This window comes from Polyodon spathula, chromosome 6 (genome assembly GCF_017654505.1).
Source record: "Polyodon spathula isolate WHYD16114869_AA chromosome 6, ASM1765450v1, whole genome shotgun sequence".
NCBI classification, from domain to species: domain Eukaryota; kingdom Metazoa; phylum Chordata; class Actinopteri; order Acipenseriformes; family Polyodontidae; genus Polyodon; species Polyodon spathula.
In genome coordinates, this window is record NC_054539.1 from 73,821,465 (window position 1) to 73,843,412 (window position 21,948).

At 38.4% G+C, this 21,948-nt stretch overlaps 1 protein-coding gene and 6 non-coding genes across 15 annotated transcripts in view; all 7 read left to right on the plus strand.

Moving 5' to 3' along the window:
• The first annotated feature begins 7,314 nt into the window (after positions 1–7,314).
• LOC121317612 (heterogeneous nuclear ribonucleoprotein Q) overlaps positions 7,315–21,948 on the plus strand; it is a 20,834-nt gene continuing 6,200 nt past the window's right edge. For 4 of the 9 annotated variants that reach the window (XM_041253726.1, XM_041253727.1, XM_041253729.1 and 1 more), the window contains exons 1-8: positions 14,573–14,753; positions 15,986–16,142; positions 17,162–17,280; positions 17,384–17,491; positions 20,222–20,335; positions 20,661–20,837; positions 20,923–21,058; positions 21,452–21,657. In XM_041253726.1, coding sequence (XP_041109660.1) covers positions 15,998–16,142; positions 17,162–17,280; positions 17,384–17,491; positions 20,222–20,335; positions 20,661–20,837; positions 20,923–21,058; positions 21,452–21,657 — 1,005 coding nt within the window. In that variant the 5' untranslated portion in view covers positions 14,573–14,753; positions 15,986–15,997. Of the gene's footprint in view, positions 7,362–9,049; positions 9,103–9,305; positions 9,386–9,570; positions 9,646–9,834; positions 9,917–10,777; positions 10,850–11,088; positions 11,122–14,572; positions 14,754–15,985; positions 16,143–17,161; positions 17,281–17,383; positions 17,492–20,221; positions 20,336–20,660; positions 20,838–20,922; positions 21,059–21,451; positions 21,658–21,948 lie in introns of those variants that run through there. The other 5 variants (XM_041253725.1, XM_041253728.1, XM_041253731.1 and 2 more) reach the window with 5 other exon arrangements.
• Positions 9,146–9,219, plus strand: LOC121317768. The gene has a single exon (XR_005950530.1). It is a non-coding gene; the product is annotated as a small nucleolar RNA SNORD50 (small nucleolar RNA).
• Positions 9,431–9,504, plus strand: LOC121317769. Its single transcript, XR_005950531.1, has one exon. It is a non-coding gene; the product is annotated as a small nucleolar RNA SNORD50 (small nucleolar RNA).
• LOC121317773 lies at positions 9,689–9,762 on the plus strand. Its single transcript, XR_005950535.1, has one exon. It is a non-coding gene; the product is annotated as a small nucleolar RNA SNORD50 (small nucleolar RNA).
• Positions 9,962–10,035, plus strand: LOC121317770. Its single transcript, XR_005950532.1, has one exon. It is a non-coding gene; the product is annotated as a small nucleolar RNA SNORD50 (small nucleolar RNA).
• On the plus strand, positions 10,895–10,968 carry LOC121317771. The gene has a single exon (XR_005950533.1). It is a non-coding gene; the product is annotated as a small nucleolar RNA SNORD50 (small nucleolar RNA).
• LOC121317772 lies at positions 11,231–11,303 on the plus strand. The gene has a single exon (XR_005950534.1). It is a non-coding gene; the product is annotated as a small nucleolar RNA SNORD50 (small nucleolar RNA).

Here is a 21,948-nt window from a genome sequence, read left to right on the forward strand (position 1 = left end):
CTGATGTATTGCCTTTCACAAACACTATCATTTACCCCTCAGGGATCTGTATCATTGTCCCTGGACCGCTGCACACACTGGCACACGTCATGCCTTCCTGCCAGCAGATAGTGAATTTAAAAGATTATTTTTTTCCAAAGGATGAGTTGAGGAGCGATTCATTCTGCAAAGCTGAAATCCTTGGGAATCTTTGCGAGTACATGTGCACAGATTCCTAACTGGTTAAAACACAGGACGCACAGAGTATTGTTAAAGGGAGTCATTTCTTGTGGAGGACATGTACTCAGTTTGCAAGGATCAGTATGGGAATCCCTGCACTTTCTTATCAAGAGCAAATCTGCAGGTGACACCAAGCAAGGGGAGTGCCCGGGAATTAGTCTGTACCCAGAACAATGGTCAATTAAATGTGATGTTAATAAATGTAATGTGTTACCTGCTGCTCACACAACAGCCTGCTGTAAGAAAGATGGGGTTGCAGTAGTCTGGCCACTCAAGGAAATGATGAGACAGACACTTAGCTACTGGATCAAACAAGCACTGGTAGACTGAACAGCCTGTTCTGCTTTTAATCATGTCTCATGATTTACAAGACAGAATAAAATTCAACTTGAATTACTTGCAATTTTTCTTACAGCTACATATCCAATAATTGTAGAAATGTATAAACTATTCTATACCTCATGCACTGACTTTATTATGTTGACTCTAAATGAAATGTTCCTCTTTTTGAGTTGTTTTCTCTCAATACCTGATTCTGTTGTGAATTCACAGGACAGGAACAAAGCTACCTGTTAGGCAATGGGGATTACTAGGGGAATGGAGTGTTTAGACGTGGGAGAGTTAAAGCTGGGAGAGGTCACTCTCAAATATATTTTAAGCAGAAACCGTTTGAACAACTGCTCAATTCCTTGTGTACTTTAAGGGGTTATAAAGAAATGGTTATTGATGAATGTGCCACTGTACCCTCTAGTGTTGAAATTAGGAAATACAAAGCCACTCTTCACTTGACAAGTACAGAAGTTGGATTTTATATAAAGTCAAGAATATATAACACACAGGTTTATACTTTTACAGTCTCTGGTGTGTAAACAATTCATATCGGGAGAATGTACATCTAAGAGAAGTGTAATACTTGATATATTTAATGAAATATAATCATGTGGATATACTGTAGTCATTTAATAACTGTCTAAATATATATATATATATTTAATTATTAAACAATTTGTAGATGTTGTTGCTACAGCTTACAGCCTGTTTAATAAACTGTCTCAATAGTGTTGTTGTAGCCTTTCTAATTCCATAACCCACTTGCCATATATAGAGCCTATAGAAAGTCTACACCCCTTTCAAAATGTTCACCTTTTGTTGCCTTATAGCCTGGAATTAAAATGCATTTTTTTTCATTTATCTGCACATCCTACCCCACAACTTCCAAGTGAAAAAAAATATTCTAGAAATTTGTAGAAAATTTATTAAAAATTACACCCCCTTGTAATAGCAATCCTAAATTAGCTCAGGTGTAACCAATCGCCTTCAAAACCACACATCAATTTAAGCGGCCTCCACCTGTGTTAAATTGTAGCGATTCACATGATTTCAGGATAAATTCAGCAGTTCCTGTAGGTTCCCTCTTCTGGGTAGTGCATTTCAAAGCAAAGACTCAACCATGAGCACCAAGGAGCTTTCAAAAGAACTCACAAAAGAGCGGGACAAAGTTGTTGAAAGGCATATCAGGCCTTGGGTATCCCTTGGAGCAAGGTCAAGACGATTATTAAGAAGTAGAAGGTGTATAGCACCACCAAGACCCTGCTTAGATCAGGCCATCCATCCAAACTCAATGACCGACGAAGAAGGATACTGATCAGAGAGGCTACCAGGAGGCCAATGGCAACTTTACAAGAGCTACAGGCTTTTATGGCCAAGACTGGTCAAAGTGTGTGTAGGGTCGCAAAATGAAGTGCAGAGATGATCAGAGACAATCGATTACACCGATCGTTGCATCAAAGGTTTATTGCAGTGGTCATCAAAATACAGAGTGCTCCGGAGAATAACAGTCACTTCATCAGTAACTAGTGTATTCTGCCGGGGTAAAGCACATACATGGGTTATATAGTTTCTACATAAAATTCCCTGCTCCTATCAGGATTTGGCACACAGCAGACAATTCATCCATCCCTACCCCCTAAACTCATATACTCAACCAATGGAGGATAGCTGTGGGGCATGATTGCCCCCTCCGTTGCTGTTGTTATGTTCACTTCAGCCTGGAATTTATGACCTAGCAAGCAAGCAGGCATTGCCCTTCTTCTACCATCCCCCCACTGCCCCTGGACATCTGACCCAACCTAATGGTGTACTGAAACATTCCACCCATCCCCAAATTCCTTACGAAACATTGTAAAACCGCACCCAAATGATCGTTTGTTGATCAAGTTATAATATTTGGTTCCTTCATGTGCATGTGACAACAATATCCCAAGCACTCCACAAATCTGGCCTGTATGGTAGGGTGGCAAGAAAGAAGTCATTACTCAAGAAAGCATTACTAAAAACGTTTTTCCCTTTAACAGTGTGGAGTATGGCGTGTAGATAAATGGAAAAAATATCATCATTTAAATGCATGAGACTCTGAGGCAATGACATGACAAAATGTGAAAAAGTTCAAGGGGGTGTATACTTTCTATAGGCACTGTAGGTCTCAGATGTGGAGATTTGATGGAAGTGCATGCTATACCAAAATATATTTTACTTTTAAAACAGGGTGGCTTAATTGTGTAATGGTTCTGCAAACCACCCTACAGTAGCTGTGTATGGGAGTGTAAAAATAACATGCCAGAGAGGTAGATGCTAGTGTTGTAAAGAAACAATGTCACACACAGTACAAACTGATATATTTGAGTATACTGAGGTCTATATTAAGTATGGTATAGGTACACCTGATGAATGTTTGGTTAAACAGTTACTTTTGAGTAAGTATCGTTTCCTGCTAGCTCCTCTCACATACAGGTGGAATTCAAGTGCAAACAAGCTAGACCTAATAACACCAAACACATTCACTATACGAGAATCAGACCTAATAACACCAAACACATTCACTATACGAGAATCAGACCTAATAACCCCCAGCACATTCACTATACGATAATCAGACCTAATAACACCAAACACATTCACTATACGAGAATCAGACCTAATAACACCCAGCACATTCACTACACGAGAATCAGACCTAATAACCCCAAACACATTCACTATACGAGAATCAGACGAACTAACATGTAACTGTAAGGACACAGCCTTCCTCTTCCATTGAAACCTACTTACCACTTACTGCTCGTCACCAAATTGATATGTTCCTGTTGAGACATGCAGCAGGAGGGTGCTACTTATGACACCCTTCAATTGTGCTATAAAGAGTGAGCAGAATGTTTCCTTCACGCTGAACCTTTTCATGATTATCAGATAAAATCCTTCATTACAACAAGAGTGTTTGAGAGGAGAGTTTTTCAGTACTGGTTTGTGATGTGTTGTCACAAATGTCTTTGATATACAATAAATGCACACTCTTCTCAAAACACCATTTTATTTTCTTATCGTGTTGGGGACAAGGATCAATAACCACATTGCAGAAATGCTGCGTTGGGATCATTTGAGAGCCACAAAAATTAAATTAAGAACAACAGAACAACATTAGAGCTAGACTGAGAATATACAGTGTCCTTTAGATTCAGTTATATGTAAATTGTGAGTCTCTGCATAGGAGAGAACATCCATCTTTTCAAAGTATAATGAAAGACTGATGAAAGAAAGAGTAACATTGAAAACTCAGAACTGGAAATTAGATTTTATGTACAGACACTAAATACGGAGTCAGTGTTATAGCATCACAATGTGTGTTATTATAAAGGAGCATACATAGAAGCTAATGAGGGTGGTGATAGTGACAGGTTCTGACAATCAAGGACTACTGATATTCAAAGCACAGGCCAGGAGGATAGAGGTCAGAACATGACAGGTCAGTATCAAGCCTATGCTTGTAGCCATTGCTCATCATGAACAGAGACCATAGTCCTATTCATTATATACCTCATAGAGCATCTCAGACAATCAGGTGCTCACAGTGTCCCACAGGGAGAAACCCTTTAAGAGCCAACAGGACACACATTTCAAGTAGCCAAGCTATTCAGGCCAAAATAGAACCTTAGAAACGCACATGTATTGCTATACAAATGCATTTGTTCTGTATTATTCTGCATTATTCTTAGGTCATTACCTGTAGTTAACTGACCTGCTGCCTTGAGACAACAGCATGAGACACCGGACTGCCTCCATGGCCAATTATGAAGACAGATCCATTCCAAACTGATAAAGGGGCTTCATGGTAACCCAACTGCAGTGCTAATAACAACTAGACTGCTCTCTCCTGCTTTCTCACTGGGTAAGAGCACAAGTCAGGGCTGCCCTTTACCCCCCCCCCCCCCAATCTCTTATTTATACTGGCCTTAGAGCCTTAGAACTTACACTTCTTTCAGATTGGCGGTCTTGAACTCTTCAGGGGACAGGAGGTCACAGTCACTACACAAGAATAAGATCCCAGTGTTCAAGCAGAACATATTTTTTTATAGTAGTGAGACTATAGACATTGGATATGGTGTCACGATTGAGAAATTTTACAATAAAGTGAAAAAATAAAAACCATCGTAGAAACAGTTCTTTGCTACCGGGCCACATGCCGAGCTCTGTGCGTGTTACACATGCTGCAGACGTAATTCTGCAGAGTTGTTGCGTGGCGTTGGTGTCAGACTGATCTTTTTTCCTGCATTGTGTGCTATTGTTGTTATTATTTTAATCCTGGTGCTCAGTTACAGGAGGTGAAACAACCAGCTGATAAGAAACAAGTTTGCTCTTGCACAGTTGCTTCCATTATTCTCAGCTCATTAGTTTAGCAATGAAAACAGTGTCACCCAAAGCTAAGCTCATGAAATGTAAACATTTGTATCACAGTGGGTTTTCTGAATGCAGGTTTCACAATTAATTAGCCTGAGATTGCAAAGTAAGCAGAAATAAACCCACTTGGCATATGATTAAACAAAAGCACATACAAAACAGAGGACAATATATTATGTACACAGACTTCTCATAAACAGACACTGTATAAAACCAGCAACGCACAAAATAATTCTCTGTGCTGGTAGGGTTCGAACATGCTTTATTTTTCATGTAATGTGGCTTAACGTTCCTTTGTGCAAAGCAGTTCCCCCTTTTTTTAGCATGTGTATTGTTGGAGGTCTTGGTAACAGTTGTTACCTAGATGGGATGTCAGCATTTCTGGCTTTTTTAGGTTCCTGTTAACCAGATGTGTTTGGGGGGGTGGGGGGGGTGGTGGTATATAGTTGTGTTGTTCTCTCCATTGGGGTGACCAAACAATTCCTATCATTCAAACTAAGCAGTTTCCCTGGACTATTTGAGAAGAAAGGACTTTGCTTTAATTTTGACTGAGCATGCTTCAAGAACCCCTGTCAGGGTGCTCTCCAAAACCCTAAGCATCTACTGTGGGTTCTTATGTGTATTCGCTCCAACCAGCCTGCTCAACGTGCCCAGTCATGTGACAAGAGCCAAGCCAAGTGCAACAGGCAGTGCTGTGTGATATACTGTCGTTATGGATTTTCTCCGCTGGTGGTGAGATGAGGTTAAACACCTTATAACCACAAATGCAGACCAGCCCGGCTCTTTGCACAGTGACCAGTGGTTTGATGTCAGTGCCGCTGGTTGATTGGGTACTACTGAGAACACCAGTGCTATGATCCTGCTCCTTCTGACGCCTGAGAGCAAACAATCGCTTGCGATGTGCAGAATTGCCGGTACATGCCCAGCCTCCGCCCTGTTACACAAGCACTCTGAGCAGTGCCAGAGCAAACAATCACAGATTGGTTTGATTTGTCAGCTGCTCGCTGTGATTGGGTACTACTGAGAACAACCAGTGGCTCTGATCCTGCTCCTTCTGACGCTGCGATCGTTCTTCAGTGTTCTTCAGTGATCTCCAGATATTTTAAACCAGAAAGGAAGGGGGGAAAGAGTTGTTCTTTTGCCCCTTGGCGTAGTTTTGAAACATGAAAGATTTTTGTTCCCCCCATGTGACTTTTATGAAATCTGCTCTACCAGAAGCAAACCTGTACACAAAACAATTCATAAAAGTGGTATGTACACAAGACTTCAGTTTCTTATATGGTAGTTAAAAAACCAATGCACAGTGTATTACCATGTAGCACTGTGAGCCTGTGACCTACACAAACCTATGCAACATGAACTCGTAGCACATTGCTAGCACTTAATGAGCCTTCTGACCTACACAAACCTATGCAACATGAACTCGTAGCACATTGCTATAGTTAATAGCATTTCTAAAAAGACAGGCATTCAAAAAAAGAACAGAATGCTCTTTGGATCCCAAAGCACATTTTTTTTGAAAACGTAAATCGTATCAAGGCATTTCTAAGTTATATATTATACTAATCTCCAACGAAAGGCAATGGCAAAATTGTTAAGGACCTTCTATAGCACCAGTTGAAAGTAACAGCAGTCATGGCAAGGGATGGATGTTTTCTCTGTCTATGTCATTAATAACCAAGTTTTTCAGGGACATTCATTACCCTCTGTGGTTTTAAATGCAAAATTGGAGCAAGCAGTTAGATGAAAGTAAACCACCATGACCTGTATTATCTATATGCACATGAAGAGTGATTGGCAGATACCGCTATGTAACCCTGCGTTCTGATACGCTAAGGAATTAACAGAATTTCAGCACAATTGAATAAGCACTTCACTGAATACACGTGCAACTTTATGTGCGAAATTTTGGTTTTGGAGACTCAATGTAATTTGTGCTAAAGAATGTCCTTACCAAGTTGCATCACAATTAGATATACCGCAGGAGAAAAGAGGGATAACATATGCACTATATATACTAATATACACTGTTGTGTGTGTGATTTGTGGGGTGCTTTTCAGCCATGGGATACAACATGACTGTAAGATATCGGTCCCTCCATGAACATGGGCGCGTTTATTATGGATAACACGGTATCGTGCTTCTGTATTGTCATGACTTGCGAAATTAAAAAGATCCGTCATTTATTGTCCAAATACAATACTGATAAAATACATACATAATAAAGATTCGAAGTTGCATACTCATTTTTCATCATATTTTAATCTGGGTTTAGAGACACATGGAAACTGTAACGAATCTACTTGTTTCAATCTTCAAATTGATATGGGTGTTACCAGTATAAGAAGGCAGCGCACTCCGCAGAACAGTCTTTCAGACTCGGCATGTGTGGCATGCAGGCGGGCTGCAAGTAAGTATAATTACTGTTGCACGTTTCTGTGCGTGTAATAGTAATCCTATATGTGTGAGCGCGTTTGATAATCACATTTTTTTGTATTTGTGTGTGTATATATATATATATATAGTATCGATGATGGTACTTAATTTTTTACTTTTTCCCACGTGGGCTCGGCTGGCTGATTTAATGTCGTTGGGGGAGGGGGAAGGAGAGTAAAGGATTTATTTTATTTTGAGCTTAAATACATTTGTTAAATACTAAAGTTAGCAGATTTTAACTGAAATGATTGTTACGTAAACTTATATGAAACAAACGTAATGATATTGGTAATTCAAGACAAGTTCGTCGTTGGCAGTACTTCTTGCAAAACTTAACGGAGCTCCTGCTAGGCGTGGCTGCTTTATGTTGACTGTAGTCGATGCCGATTTGTAACACACACGTATGAAAAACTTAATGGCATTAGGGCTGCTGACTTTCTATTCTTGGGAATGGCAAATTCAGGTTTTCCCACAATTAACAAAGTAATTTGAACATAAATAACCACTTATCCAGTGATCCAAATAAACATAGAAAAATGTTTTATACAAGCGTCATTGTTGGGTTTCTGTGTAGTTTGCAAAGCAATCTCTTTTACAGAACAGAGGTGCAGTTGCAAGCATAATTACAAAATGTTAATTCCGCGATCGTGGAAAAACAGTAGCCCTAGTGTTGGCATGTCTGTACAGCTACTTGTATAAATTCAAGGGCAGTGCCACCACGCCTGCTGTGGATTAATTGGTGAAATTGGCCCACATTGCATAATTGACTGCAGTGAGTTATTAGGAGGCTGGAGTTGGCTTATTCGACTGTTTCTTATTGCTGAATGATTGGCTTTGTGTTTAAGTGGTCAGTCACGTTGGGCTGAATTTCTCTGGGTGTTTGTAGATGGGCAGCTCAACTTTTCTCAGCCATTACTGATGTAGGGGTCAAAGGAGCTGACAAACAGGGCACAGATAGCAAGCTGACATGTTATCCAATTAATGCAAACTGAATAACTGGGGTTTAGCAGGGGTTAAATCACTCTGCCTCTTATTTCAAAGTTGATTATAACATGGGGAACCCATTTGCATCCCCTGTGTGTATCTCTGACCAAAACTGATTTTGATAGGAAAACAGTGGGCAAACATTGCAGCTTGCTCGCATACAGCAAATGCAATACACATTGAGTAACTGTGGGGATTAAATTGCTCTGGGCCACCAATTGCAAAGTTGATTCTAAGAGGGGGGAACCCCTCTGTCACCAAACAAATGAATACTGTTTGGGAGCTGACCCTCTAAATATCCATGAAATTAGGAGCCCAATGTGATTTAACCCCTTAAATACACTTACACATTCAATTATAATAAACTGGTATATGTGCCAGCAGTTTTGATCCTGAAATTAGTGTTGGGCTGAGCAAAAATGAATGAATATTGATTAGGAGCTTCCCCTCTATAAATATCCGGAGAAATTAGCAACCTAATGTGATTTAACCCCTTACACTTGATGTAATCATATATTCACTGTACAAAAATGAAGTGTCCAGAATTAACCCCTTTGCAGACCCCAAAGGCTCCCTTGCCACAGTTTGAGGACCGCTGCTCTAGTCAACTAGATATCAATACAGTTGGTACCTTGTGTGTTTAAATGCCAACAAGGGCTTGTTTCCATCTTTTTGTAGGACAGGATGAACTTGCGTGAAGCACTTTTGAAGTTCAGAAGATTTAACTTCAGGTATACCAGCTTGTTTGAAATTTAACTGTTTTCAGAGTGGTTGTCTTGATGATGAATCTATCCCGAACCTGACTTCAGATTTGATTGAAAGCCATATACGGATCTGACTCCTGAAACACAACCACATTGTTTGCTTGTTCAGTTCTCTAGTTTTCTGCTTGTTCTCTGAGCTGAATCAATGTTTGATTTCTTACTCTTTTCAGCTCAAGGACAGGTTGAATTTGTGCTGATCCCTGGTGGGAGAATTCAAAGGAATTGGTGGCAGACAATGCAATTTCTGCAGGTATGTTGGCTCTTGTGAGATGTGTTGCTTGCCTCAGTGTGGTTGTCTTGATGATGAATCTATCCCGAACCTGACTTCAGATTTGATTGAAAGCCATATACGGATCTGACTCCTGAAACTTAACCATGTTCATTTGTCTAGTTTACTACTAGATATCTCTGCGTAACAAACCCTTGTGTTTACAGCACTACAAGATGTGTGTGCTGCCCTGGTTGATGGGTTTAGAAGACTTGGTGACAGTGGAGACTGGATTTCTGCAGGTATGCACTCATTTAATAGAATTACCTGTGTTCAGTGTGGTTGTCTTGATGATGAATCTATCCCGAACCTGACTTCAGATTTGATTGATAATCTCATACGGATCTGACTCCTGAAACTCAACCACACTGTTTGTTTCTTCAGTTCTCGTTTTCTGCTTGAATCAGTGTTGGATTTCTTTATCTTTGCAGCACAAGGACAGGCTGAATTTGTGCTGAGCCCTGGTGGGAGAGTTCAAAGGAATTGGTGGCAGACAAGATGCAATTCCTGCAAGTATGTTGGCTCATGTGAGATGTGTTGCTTGCCTCAGTGTGGTTGTCTTGATGATGAATCTATCCCGAACCTGACTTCAGATTTGATTGAAAGCCATATACGGATCTGACTCCTGAAACACAACCACACTTTACTTGTGATATTTAAAATTCTTACACTTCTACGATGTGGTGTTCCTGAATTTCAAATGCATACAGATTGCAAGGTATCATTATATATTGAAGCCTTCAGGTGACAAATGCCCAAAACCTTGCAGGTGCTGTAGGTGTGTGCTCTGGTGTGTAACTTGGATTTGCCCTAATGATTGTGTTGTCTGAGTTTAGTTTAATTCTGTCCTTGTCTTGAGTTTATCCCAAACCCGATGTTTCAATACATTTTGATTGATACTCGTACAGCTCTGACTACTGAAATTCCACTTTGATTAGTAATACAGTGAAATCATTTTATTGGTTGCACTGGCTCCCTCTTAATTTTATTAACAATTCCCTTCATGCTCAACACCAATAAACATGCACAGGTTTAGTTTTGAAGTAACCCTTGTTTGCAACATTTTATTCTGTTAATTTTTACAGTTTAAACTGCTAGCAAATTACTTTTATTTTAAAATAAACGGAGCATAGTTATACATCACACCTGTATTAAACTACTGCTATTTTATTTTTACTTAAAGTAACCAAAGTTCAAGAACACATCCCTGCTTTAATTTGCATATTACATGCAGGTGTATACGGTGCATTAGTCGCTCCCCCTCCTTAAGGGCCCTGCAAAAACACCTAGACTGGCTGCTTCAATTATCTTTTTACAGTAGGCGTTCTAATTAATACTAGATATCTAGACCAATTCTGTTTATTCTGTGTGCAGCACAAGATGCGTTTTGGCGCTTGGTTATCGGGTTTAGAAGACTTGGTGACAGTGGAGACTGGATTTTTGCAGGTACGCACTCATTTAATAGAATTGTACCTGTGTTCAGTGTGGTTGTCTTGATGATGAATCTATCCCGAACCTGACTTCAGATTTGATTGATAATCACATACGGATCTGACTCCTGAAACTCAACCACATGTCTCTTGCTTTGGGCCATTGTTCAACTGTAGAAAGATTTAATGTTGCTGTGAGTAACAGTAAAATGTATACAGTTAAGAATTAACACTTGTCCTCAAATTTCTTTGCAGCACAGATGAGTTTGCAGAATTGTGCAGTCAAAGGTAAGTTAACTTGTGCAAGAGCCCCCTGCTTTAAGCCACCTTGTTGAATTTGTGGCCCGGACAGTGTAGAAGAGCAGCGATACATTGTGAAAGCTATTCTGCGTTCACCAGTCCTATGATGAATCTATCCCGAACCCGAGTATTGATGAAAAATTCAAACGGATCTGACTGCTGACCTGGACTGTGCACTGACCTTGCAGCAGAGTGCTACTAGTGCTTTTACACAAATATAGATTGATATTAAGCTTTTGGTAACATGGTACTCTAAAAGCATGATAAAGCTTTTATATGGAACTGACTAATTTGGACTAGTTGGGACCATTGTCATTTATTAGGCTGACACTTTATTTATTTGTATTTGTTATCTGTCCAACTGTAACAGGTGTTCTACATGTCCAAGGACTGTGTTTGGGGAATTGATGGCTCATGTGGCTTTTTCCCTCCTATTTAAACTTTAGTACTAAGTGTTTGGCTATTGGTGTGCAGTGTTTCTGAAGCTATGGTTTTTGTGTACATTTCAATGTTTCCATTAAAAAAAAAAAAAAAAAAAAAAAAAAAAAAAACTAGTCTGCTTCATTTTCTTGCTCTTTTTAAAGCGGCAGTGTCTTCAGTTTTATAGTGAGATGCAATTCCTCCTTTGCCACATTCCTGCTTTAATAAAAGTCTTCCCCTCTAATTCTGTATTTTAAATGCACTTTGGCATTCTGGAACAGTGAATTCTTGCATGTCCTGAACTGATGCCACGTGGTTGTGGCTGTGAACCTGACCTGCTTTCATACGGCATACACCTGTTCATTCCAATTTCATATTAAGTCTATTACAGTATTGGTTTTAGCTTTCTTGCATTTCTGACCAGGTTTTGACATGAAATTATATTAATGGTGTTTTTTGCCAGCAAAGTAAGAAGGAAATCTGCTCTATGCCAAGAACTGACCGTCCGCACTGATTGAATTGCAGTGCCTGTGTCGTATGGCAATTGCAGTTAGAAGTTGAAGTCGCTAGTTTCTTCTGTCTACATAGTTCTCCATGTTTGATCACTTAATGTTCATGCATTCCATTCTTTTAATAGTACAGTTGCAGAAAATAAACAACCTCTCAAATATTGCTTGTAAAGTAGACACTTCAATAAATTACACATTTCTGAACTGTAGGTCTTTAATTATTCATATAAACAATGCTGGCCTACAATAAGCTTTTATCGCTAATGGGATGTTTTGGCAATGTGCTACTAAAAGGGACTTGATGAAATGCATAGATTGACAACCACTACAGTAGTCTTGCCTCTAGAGGGCTCTTCCACAGTATACTGTTGGTGTGAGTGCCTGTTCCTCTTGTAACTGGAGATGCTGTGGATATCCCTGCTTTCATAAGTTTAATTCAAACTACCAGATTGGCATGGAGGAATGCACACAAACACCATTTTACCTACAGATACAATCCACCCCCCACCCCCCAACCATAAGACATGCATGGTACAGTTTACTGAAGGGTTGGATCTGGTCATCCAAATTGTCAGCTTCCTCATGATATTTGAGTCCCTTGCTGTATTTTAAGAAACTGAACTGCTCAGTCCCTTGTGTAAATGAAGCTATTGGAGCCTGGTATTGCTGCATTGTTCACAATTCTGACCTTGGCCCTTTAATTGCAGTTCCCCCAAAAGCTTAGGTTTATGTTGGTTCTGAATATACAGAACCTGACTGGTGTGGGGGTGTCCAGGGATACGTACGTCCTCAGAGTAGCCTTCTGGTAATTCCCGAGACGTGCTTATTTAATACTGCAGCGTCAGGAAGGTACGGGTCAGTAATATATGATTTTAATAATGCTGGAACACTGATTTTCATCAGTGGCTGTAGGAAGAGTGAAAGTGAACACTGAAAAAACCAGCCATATGGTACAATAATCCGCTCTGCAGAAAACCAGTCCTGTTCACACACGTGGCATTTTAAACAGAGAAGACTTATTTCCTAATCGTAAATCATCAGGTTTTGATAACGAGGTGCTGAACAGTCTGCAAATGTTTAGTAGAAAGTGTTTTTACAGGGTGGGGTCCTTGAGCTGTTTGAGTAACAGCAGCTGAATGCACACAGAATTGTTTTGACAAAATAAGAAATAACTAATGAGCCATTAGGCGCAGTACATGTTGATGTGGGTAAAATGTGATATTGAGATTTCACAAGGGTAAGTGCTTGAGCTTGATTTGATGAAACTCTACTCCATGAAGCACAGCTAGATTCCATTGAAGCATTTCTAGGTACCAGTGAATCCTTTGCTTCTCATTTATTTGTAGAGGATAATCCCAGGATAACCACAGACTAGAAGCCCAGAGTGATTCCCTAGTCTTGTAAAATGCACTAAAACAAAGTCCAGTTGTGGTTTATTCACACAGGGTAGGTTGAGCAGATCAAGCCGTTAGGTCTGGTAAAATCGTATCTAATACCTCCAACTAGAAGTAATTGAATTATCCCAGTGACTGCTGAGCTGTTTAGTAAATATCCAATTGATATTTGCTGTAGACTTGCTGGATTGCTGTTGGAGGTTGCAGGTGTCTGAGGTTTTTGCAATCTTTCTGTAATGTGGAATGCTTTGGCATGATCAGATGCTCTTTATAATTAAACAGATTTACTTGTGTTCTGAGTCTTATTTATTTGTGTTATGAATTTTACATATTATGACAATTAACTGTTGGAACACATTTTGCATGCATATCTGCAATTACAGCACTAGAGTTGATTTTATGCCCTACATTTTTGAGCATGTTCTTAAATGGTACTGTACCAAATAAATAAAAAAACTACAGGAAACAATGCTAACCATATTTTACCATTCGGACCCAATTTGCATGTCTTTCTAATGCATTATTTAAATTATGCTTTTGTAAATACAATGATATTCAGGAAACTGTTCAATAGTTTGTTAATGAAGCCAAAAGTCTAACAGTTAATAATAAGCACCAAACTATATTATATTCATAAGAAGGTAAGATAAGGCTAAAACTTACAATAACTAATGCTTTGGACTTAAACATACTGTGTATTTCTGTTTTTATTCCGTTCTAAATGCGTACATTTGTAATGGAATAAAACATAGTACTAGTAAACACACTTACACTAAACATGTTGGCAATGCTAATCTCCAGTAAATGAAGCTTGTATATTTATTTTGTGCATATTTTGAGAACTAGCTATATTTGTAACATTTAACCTATAGATATCTATATCGTGTTTCTTGTGTGCATGTAAAATTCAAGAGCGAGCTACAAAATCGGTTTCTTTGTTCTATTTTGATGGGTAGGGTTGGTAGTAGGATGAGGCGCTCATGGTAAAGCCCTGCCCGTCATTGAGGGGAATCTGCGCCCCTCCCTCCCTCCACAGCGGGGCGGTGCAGCGGCGCGGAGCTCCGCCTCTGGTGCTGGACGCAGCAGAATGTTTCACTGAGAGAGAACGGCGAGCCCCTGCGCTGTTGTCCGAGAAACCCCATCGATACGACCAAAATCACGGCGTGAGCACGGCCGCCATTTTACATCATCCTGCAGAGCGAAACGTTAGAGGTGGGTCTGCGCCGGGAAGACTTTCCACCTTTTTATACCCTTCCTTCTGAAACACATACCACACAACTTGCAGAGCAATCGGCAGGTAATAATTGAATCACGTATTGACTGGTTTTGGCGTGCAGGGCTGCGGCTGTACTTGTTTTGGCAGTGTTTTAAACTGTTGGTTTGGGATGCTGTCTGAATGAGAACACCGGCTTTTTGAAAATGGATTCCAGTTATGTGGCAGCACGTTGGCCAGCTAGGCCTTTGTCATGATTGCTTTCTGTAGAAAGCTAGTTACAGAATATTTTGGTAAAGTACATATTTCACTTGGAACCATTTAAATAGATCTGTTAATTGTCAAGAAAATATATATGTGTGCATCTTTAAAATGCTGTCAATAGATAGTGGTACAGAGGCATTTTATATTCGTTTCATTCATTAGGCCCCTCCACACTCACTCGCACACACACACACACAAGGCACATTACTTTAAAGCGAAGTGTCTTCTTTTGTGTCTGCAACACCATTTATGTAAAGCTCAATTGCCATACTGCCTACACGTTGTGTGCATGTAGCTGTTAATTTGTCGGTGAGGTGGCATTTGGCAATTAATATTGGCAATTAATTGTCACTACCATACATCTTGCATATACACGGTAGATGCAAGTGCTTTATATTGTCATGTTCTGAAAGGAAGTACCAGTTTTTATAAACGTGCGAGGTTGTCGTCATTTGTATAAACCGGCTTTTTATATGAATTTTGCCAGTGTCTTTATATTGAAAATACTGTACACTGTGTTGTTTGAGAATTACAGCTACTTTTCAAAACTAGATTATGTAGTTTTGACGTAAGAATAACTTGACAGAATTGTAACCAAACTACTGTACAACCTAACGCACGTGTTTCAGTTTGCCCGGTCTGATGTTGTGGGGTGTGCCATGGACGTGCTTTGTTCGTTCTGCTGGCTACAGCAACTGAAGCAGAAGGCGGGAAGGCTTTGTTAAACGAGCACTTTAATTGCACACAAATGCAGATTAGCAGAGCTTTATGATTTGATTACAACTAGACGACTGTATTGAAGGTGTGGGATGAAATTTGCGGTCTATTCTTGAAACATTCAAAATTGCAATGTAAGCATGGAGCAGTTGAAGTATATTCCCATAATCTAAAATGCAGCAATACTTGTGACATTGTGCTGAAATGTAACTGTATAGTTAATGGGACAAGAAAGGTATGTACCATGTGCATGCCTGTGAAATTACACGATATGACCCCTGACTAACATTCAACAAACTTTTCTCAATTTAATTTGGCTCATTGCATTTGCACAGATTTCTGGAGACATGGCCACAGAACATATTAATGGAAATGGTACTGAAGAACCAGTGGACAACCCTGCAGTTACCCATTCTGAGCACTTCCAGACTTTATTAGAAGCTGGTTTACCACAGAAAGTTGCTGAAAAACTAGATGAAATTTACATAGCAGGTAAGGTGCACAAAAGCAACCAAACATGCTTTTCACATGACTTCATTTTGCACTAAATTGCTGCATGATGTTACATTATAATCCCTGTTACATGTGGGATTTGGGATACTTAAAGCAACTTTTTGTGGTTTCTTAACAAAATGGGTACTGCAGTGTTCTAAAGAGGCACTTAACCCTTTTGTCAATGTGGTGTTTTTAAATGCAATAGTTGTTCATATAGATCTTAATGCAACATTACAAATGCTTGTTTTGCAGTATAATATTTACATCAGTTGATTATATTGAGGTGTATTGTCTGCACTGATTAGTTTAAAAAATGTGTAAGCAATGCCTGAGTGATAGCCAGAGAAAGGGCATGTAATGATATTGTCTCCAGGGATGTGTTCTGCCAGATGGGCACTTGAAGAACAATGACAGCAGCTGTTCACAGCAGGAACAGGTGATGCACAACATATATAATAATAGTTGGGTTTGCAAAGACCAGAGTCAGATTACATCAAACATATGTTGTAGTAAGTTACTTGTTCTAATGTGCTAAATACAATTCTGTTGCTTGTGATATTAGGCATTGGGATCAAGTGTGTATAAAAATTTGTTGACTAAGCAGTGGTACATTGCAACGATACTTGATTTACTATTTAATAGTTATTCAATTCAACGTAAGAGGCTTAAAGGCCAGAATGTGTTTTAGCCAAAGCTGTGGAACACACTAAATGATGCAACAAAGGTCGCAACAGACACAGTTTCAAATACGAGCAAAAGTGAGTGAAATGTATATGTGGTCTTTACAAATCATTATCTAATCAGACACATTTTCTTCCATAGTTAAAAAGGCTATTGCATTCCTAAACTACACCTTAGGATTTGTCCATGTGAAGCTGTTTGTATTCTATCCCAGGGTGACTGTTGGGGTGGTAGTTTACCTATAAGGCCTGATTGGACATTATACAGTATTTTCATCCTGTATGAATTGCCTATTCCTTTTTATAAATAAAATGTGTTTTTTTTTTTTTTCAAAGGGCTGGTAGCTCATAGTGACCTAGATGAAAGAGCAATTGAGGCCTTGAAAGAGTTTAATGAAGACGGTGCTCTGCAAGTACTACAGCAGTTCAAGGACAGTGATCTATCACATGTTCAAGTAAGTCACTTGCAGTTCAAGTCAAAATTGCAAACACCATTTGTGTTAAGTTATTAAGTATACCAGATTGTTATGGTTAATAAAATGACTTATTTTATTTCAGAACAAAAGTGCCTTCCTGTGTGGTGTAATGAAGACCTACAGACAGAGGGAGAAACAGGGTACCAAAGTGTCAGAATCCAGTAAAGGACCAGATGAAGCAAAAATAAAAGTATGTTTTAAAATCACATTAAATCTGTTTTACTAAGTTCATTTAACAGTTTCTGCAAATGCTACCACAAGATATTTTTACATTCATAAACATGGTACAAAATGGCTTTTGAAATCTACTCCCTAAAGCTGCATCCACACTGGACACGAGCGAGCGAAGTCGCCGAATGTCAATCCACACCAGACGCTACTTGGAAACGATCCAAAAGACTGGAAATAAATACATGACTCCGCCCATGCATTCCTATTGGACATACTAGAGATGGGCTGTCCTATTACAAAACAGGTATTGTTTTGATAAAAGGTTACCATCCTGACCTCCAGCAACTCCGTTGTAAAATAAATGTTGAACTTGTAAACTCTGTTGAGCAGAGTTGTTGAACATCATTATATATATATCCAACAGTTATATTCTTATCATATTAGTAGTAATTGTACAGTTGTACTCGTAGTAGTAGTATTTTTTTGTTTGTGGTACCAGCAGTGCTTAATTTGTGCCGGGGCTGTGGGCATCGGAGTATGTTTAATTAAAAATCTCCATAAAATGCTTTCTTTTTAAATTCTCAACACAGTTGTATCAAGTCTTCAAGTTCGTGCTTGCACACTAAGAGTCCGCTGCCATGTTTGTAGCCTACTTTTAAATGACTTTACCATTTCAGCTTGAGTGCCTTTTAAGATGACACTAGCTGCAACTCTGTCATTTTTTATACAGAAATAAGCTTACTTGATTTGAAAAGCGTCATGAATGATGCAAGCAATTCTTACACTACTTGGTTTGATTTAAATGAGTAGAGCACAACAAAATATGAAAGCTGTGCATTAATTTCAACAAAGAATGACAGCTTTAATGAAAAAAATAAATATTGTAGCCTACTTCAATAGGAAAATTAGCCTGCTATATAATAAGCCAAAACAATAAAAGTAATAACGATCTGGTTCTCGCTTGGCTTTTTTCAATGAATATAACTTAATTAATGAAGAATAAAAACATACTAAGATAACAACTATGTAGTCTAAGTTTTTAATTATTTTTGTAATCTACCAGCGGCTTCTGTTGCATACACATAGCTGATAATAGTGCAGACCGTGGGTAAAACCAACGTTCGTCTTGGTGTGCGTATTTATTTATTAATCAATGCTGTCCTTCTGGAGTCCTCTGAATGCCTTTAAATTTTTTTTTTTTTTAAAACCATTTAAAAGCAAAACCATAACAAAACATGTATGCAGGCTTTTTTTTTGTGTCCTGTGGTTGCCTTTAATTTTTCTACGCGCACCACTTGTATATGATGTGGAATATGTGACTGTAAACATCTAACACTAGTACATACAATACTTAAAAAACAAACAAAAAAACAAAAAAAAAAAATTATTATTTTGAATTGCGGTTTTAAGGACCGTGTGTCAATGTGCGGTTCTTAAGGACCGTGTTGTCATTGTTTGCGCCCCGGCACCTCTTTCTTTACAAATTAAGCACTAGATACCAGTAGTAGTCTGATTTGAAGCCAGCAGACAGCAATATTTTATTGTTGTACATTTTATGTATACAACTTACTGTAGTCTTAATTGTTTCTTTACAAATTGCTTCAATGAGCCTTTATATTAACTTCTTTAAGTATTTAAGTGCAATATTATTATTAGTAGTATTATGCACATGTTACCACTTACCTTGTATTACTATCAATGCTGTTTTTCTACTTTATTTTAAACGCTATTGAAGACTGATGCATCAGATCATGGGTGTGTTTGAGCCGTCTCTGACTTAATTTACTTATGAGTAATTATACACAGAACAAGGACGTTTTAAACAGTCTGGTGTACAGATATGGCTCAATCTTCCAAACCATTAGCTTGGTAATGTTGGGATGTGTCACATAGAATACAGATGTGTTGTGTTTAAAAAAAAAAAAATAAATAAATAAATAAAAAAATACAACATATAGAATAGTGGGACCTCTAATTTTAGTTTGTTTGGTGAATCTCCACAAAACTTCACTTTATGCATATGTAAAGACATTCTTGTCACAGTTTTGTGCCACAGAACAATTTAGTGAACAAAACGATGTGTCATAAAAACAAACAAACCAAAAAAAATAATTAGGTTGCATGTTCAAGTTGTGTGAATGCAGAACTTTTTTTGTCATTTTTAAAACCCAGCAAAAGTGCCTTTTTTCATTTAAATGCTGGATATGTATATAAACTGCATGTGTTGTCCAGTTTATTTTTGCTTATTATTAATAAACCTATTTTTATGCAACTTGCATAATCGGAAAGAAAATGTCTCTGTGCTGCTAAATGCACCACTTGCAAATCATGACTACTAGTACTACATAAAATTAACCTGTTTTCAGACCTGCTTTTGACATGTGTCAGTGGTGTTAACCTTGTTTCTGACTGGTCAGTTTCATTCCAGTCGTGCAACGAAAAAATATAAAAACAGGTTTTATTTTAGCGACACGAAATTCTCAAAGCGATGTCGCTCGCTGCTGGTGTGGATTCTCCCATTTGACTGAATTGACTTCTAAGTTATTCGCTCACGTCCAGTGGATGCAGCTTAATTCTGTTCTAAAACCTAAATTTGTAATATATATTATAATCCTGGCTTCAAAGATGAAGCATTCGGTAAGCGAGCTGGTTAAAGATTATAATGTCTTTAAAGTACCAAATCACAGATGTGTTATTAAAATACTAAACATTTGATTGTTGGGTTTTAATCCAGACATTGTTTTAACAGGAACTTTTGGAAAGAACAAGCTATACACTTGATGTGACTACAGGGCAGAGGAAATATGGTGGCCCACCACCAGAGTGTGTGCATTCAGGAGTGCAGCCTACTGTTGGCACAGAGGTAAGGATTTGGTTGTCAAGTTTTTTTTGTGGAAACATTAGTATTTTAGCATTGCTTACCATGTGTTTTTAGAGAATTTATAAATTAAGGAGAGCGATTTAACATTGGGAATGTAATGTGTGGTCCACCTATATCCTCAAAGTAAAAATACATAGCAAAATATGACAGAGGAGTTTTAATGGACATGTTGTTCATGGATTCATTAATTTATATTCTGCAACTTTAGGTCCAAAATATTCTTGTGATGTTTTGACCTGAAGTATTAAGAGATCTGTTTTGAATTTCTTGCAAAATAACTACTTTTTTTTGTCTTTCTTAATCTCAGATTTTTGTGGGCAAAATTCCAAGAGACTTGTTTGAAGATGAACTTGTTCCACTGTTTGAGAAGGCTGGGCCCATTTGGGACTTGCGTCTCATGATGGATCCCCTAAGTGGTCTGAACAGGGGTTATGCCTTTGTCACTTTCTGCACGAAAGAAGCCGCTCAGGAGGCTGTTAAACTGGTATGTATTTACCTTTTAGTTGGCTGGTTGAGACGTGACAGATTTATCAATAGGACTTTGATTATATCTTTACTATTTCCCACAGTGTAATAACCATGAAATTCGCCCAGGAAAGCACATTGGTGTGTGCATCTCTGTAGCCAATAACAGACTGTTTGTCGGCTCTATCCCCAAGAGTAAAACAAAGGAACAAATTATAGAAGAATTTGGCAAAGTCACAGGTAAGAAACATGTCAAACAGTCTGGAGACAAAAGTACCCAAGCGCCCTTAAAAAATAAAAAAATAAAAACAAAAAACCCTTTTGGTAACACCTTTTTGAAGGTTCTGACCCATCTTCCGTATCAGTTATTGTTTTTTTTCCTATCAGTTTTTTTTTTTGTGATCAGTGATGTTATTACACCATCTTTCGGCTGAAACAGTGATGTAAAATTTATTTGACTGAGATCACTATTTTCAGAAGGAAAAGTACTTTACCTAGACAACCCTGTTTTGAATTGGGATTTTAATAATTTCTGAAGTCTTACTGAAAGATAGTCACTTATTTATTTTTCTTCAAATAAATACATGGCTTCAAATGTTTTAATTTTAAATATACCCAATTTTGTTTCAACAGAGGGTCTTACAGATGTTATACTGTACCACCAGCCAGATGACAAAAGAAAGAACAGGGGGTTTTGCTTCTTGGAATATGAAGATCATAAAACTGCTGCCCAGGCAAGACGCAGGTTAATGAGCGGAAAAGTAAAAGTCTGGGGCAACGTTGTAACTGTTGAATGGGCTGACCCAATTGAAGATCCTGATCCGGAGGTTATGGCCAAAGTAAGTTCTGTGGAAGTGATCCTGGTTATTTTATTCTTTTGAAATGTTTTCCAATTGACAGATTCATTGCACGATTAACTAAAGTGATACTAAACATGTGGTCAAAACAAAAAAGGCCCACCTTTTTACTTTAGAAACAAATTGTGACCTTGTATCCAGTTAAACACACACACACAGTAGTCTCCGGCTAAGATAACACCCCCAGGAAGCAAGCAAAGTGTTCTTTAAGACTGAGTTAGTCACCAGACACACTGTGAATCAATAAATACATACATATGTATTAGTTGTCAT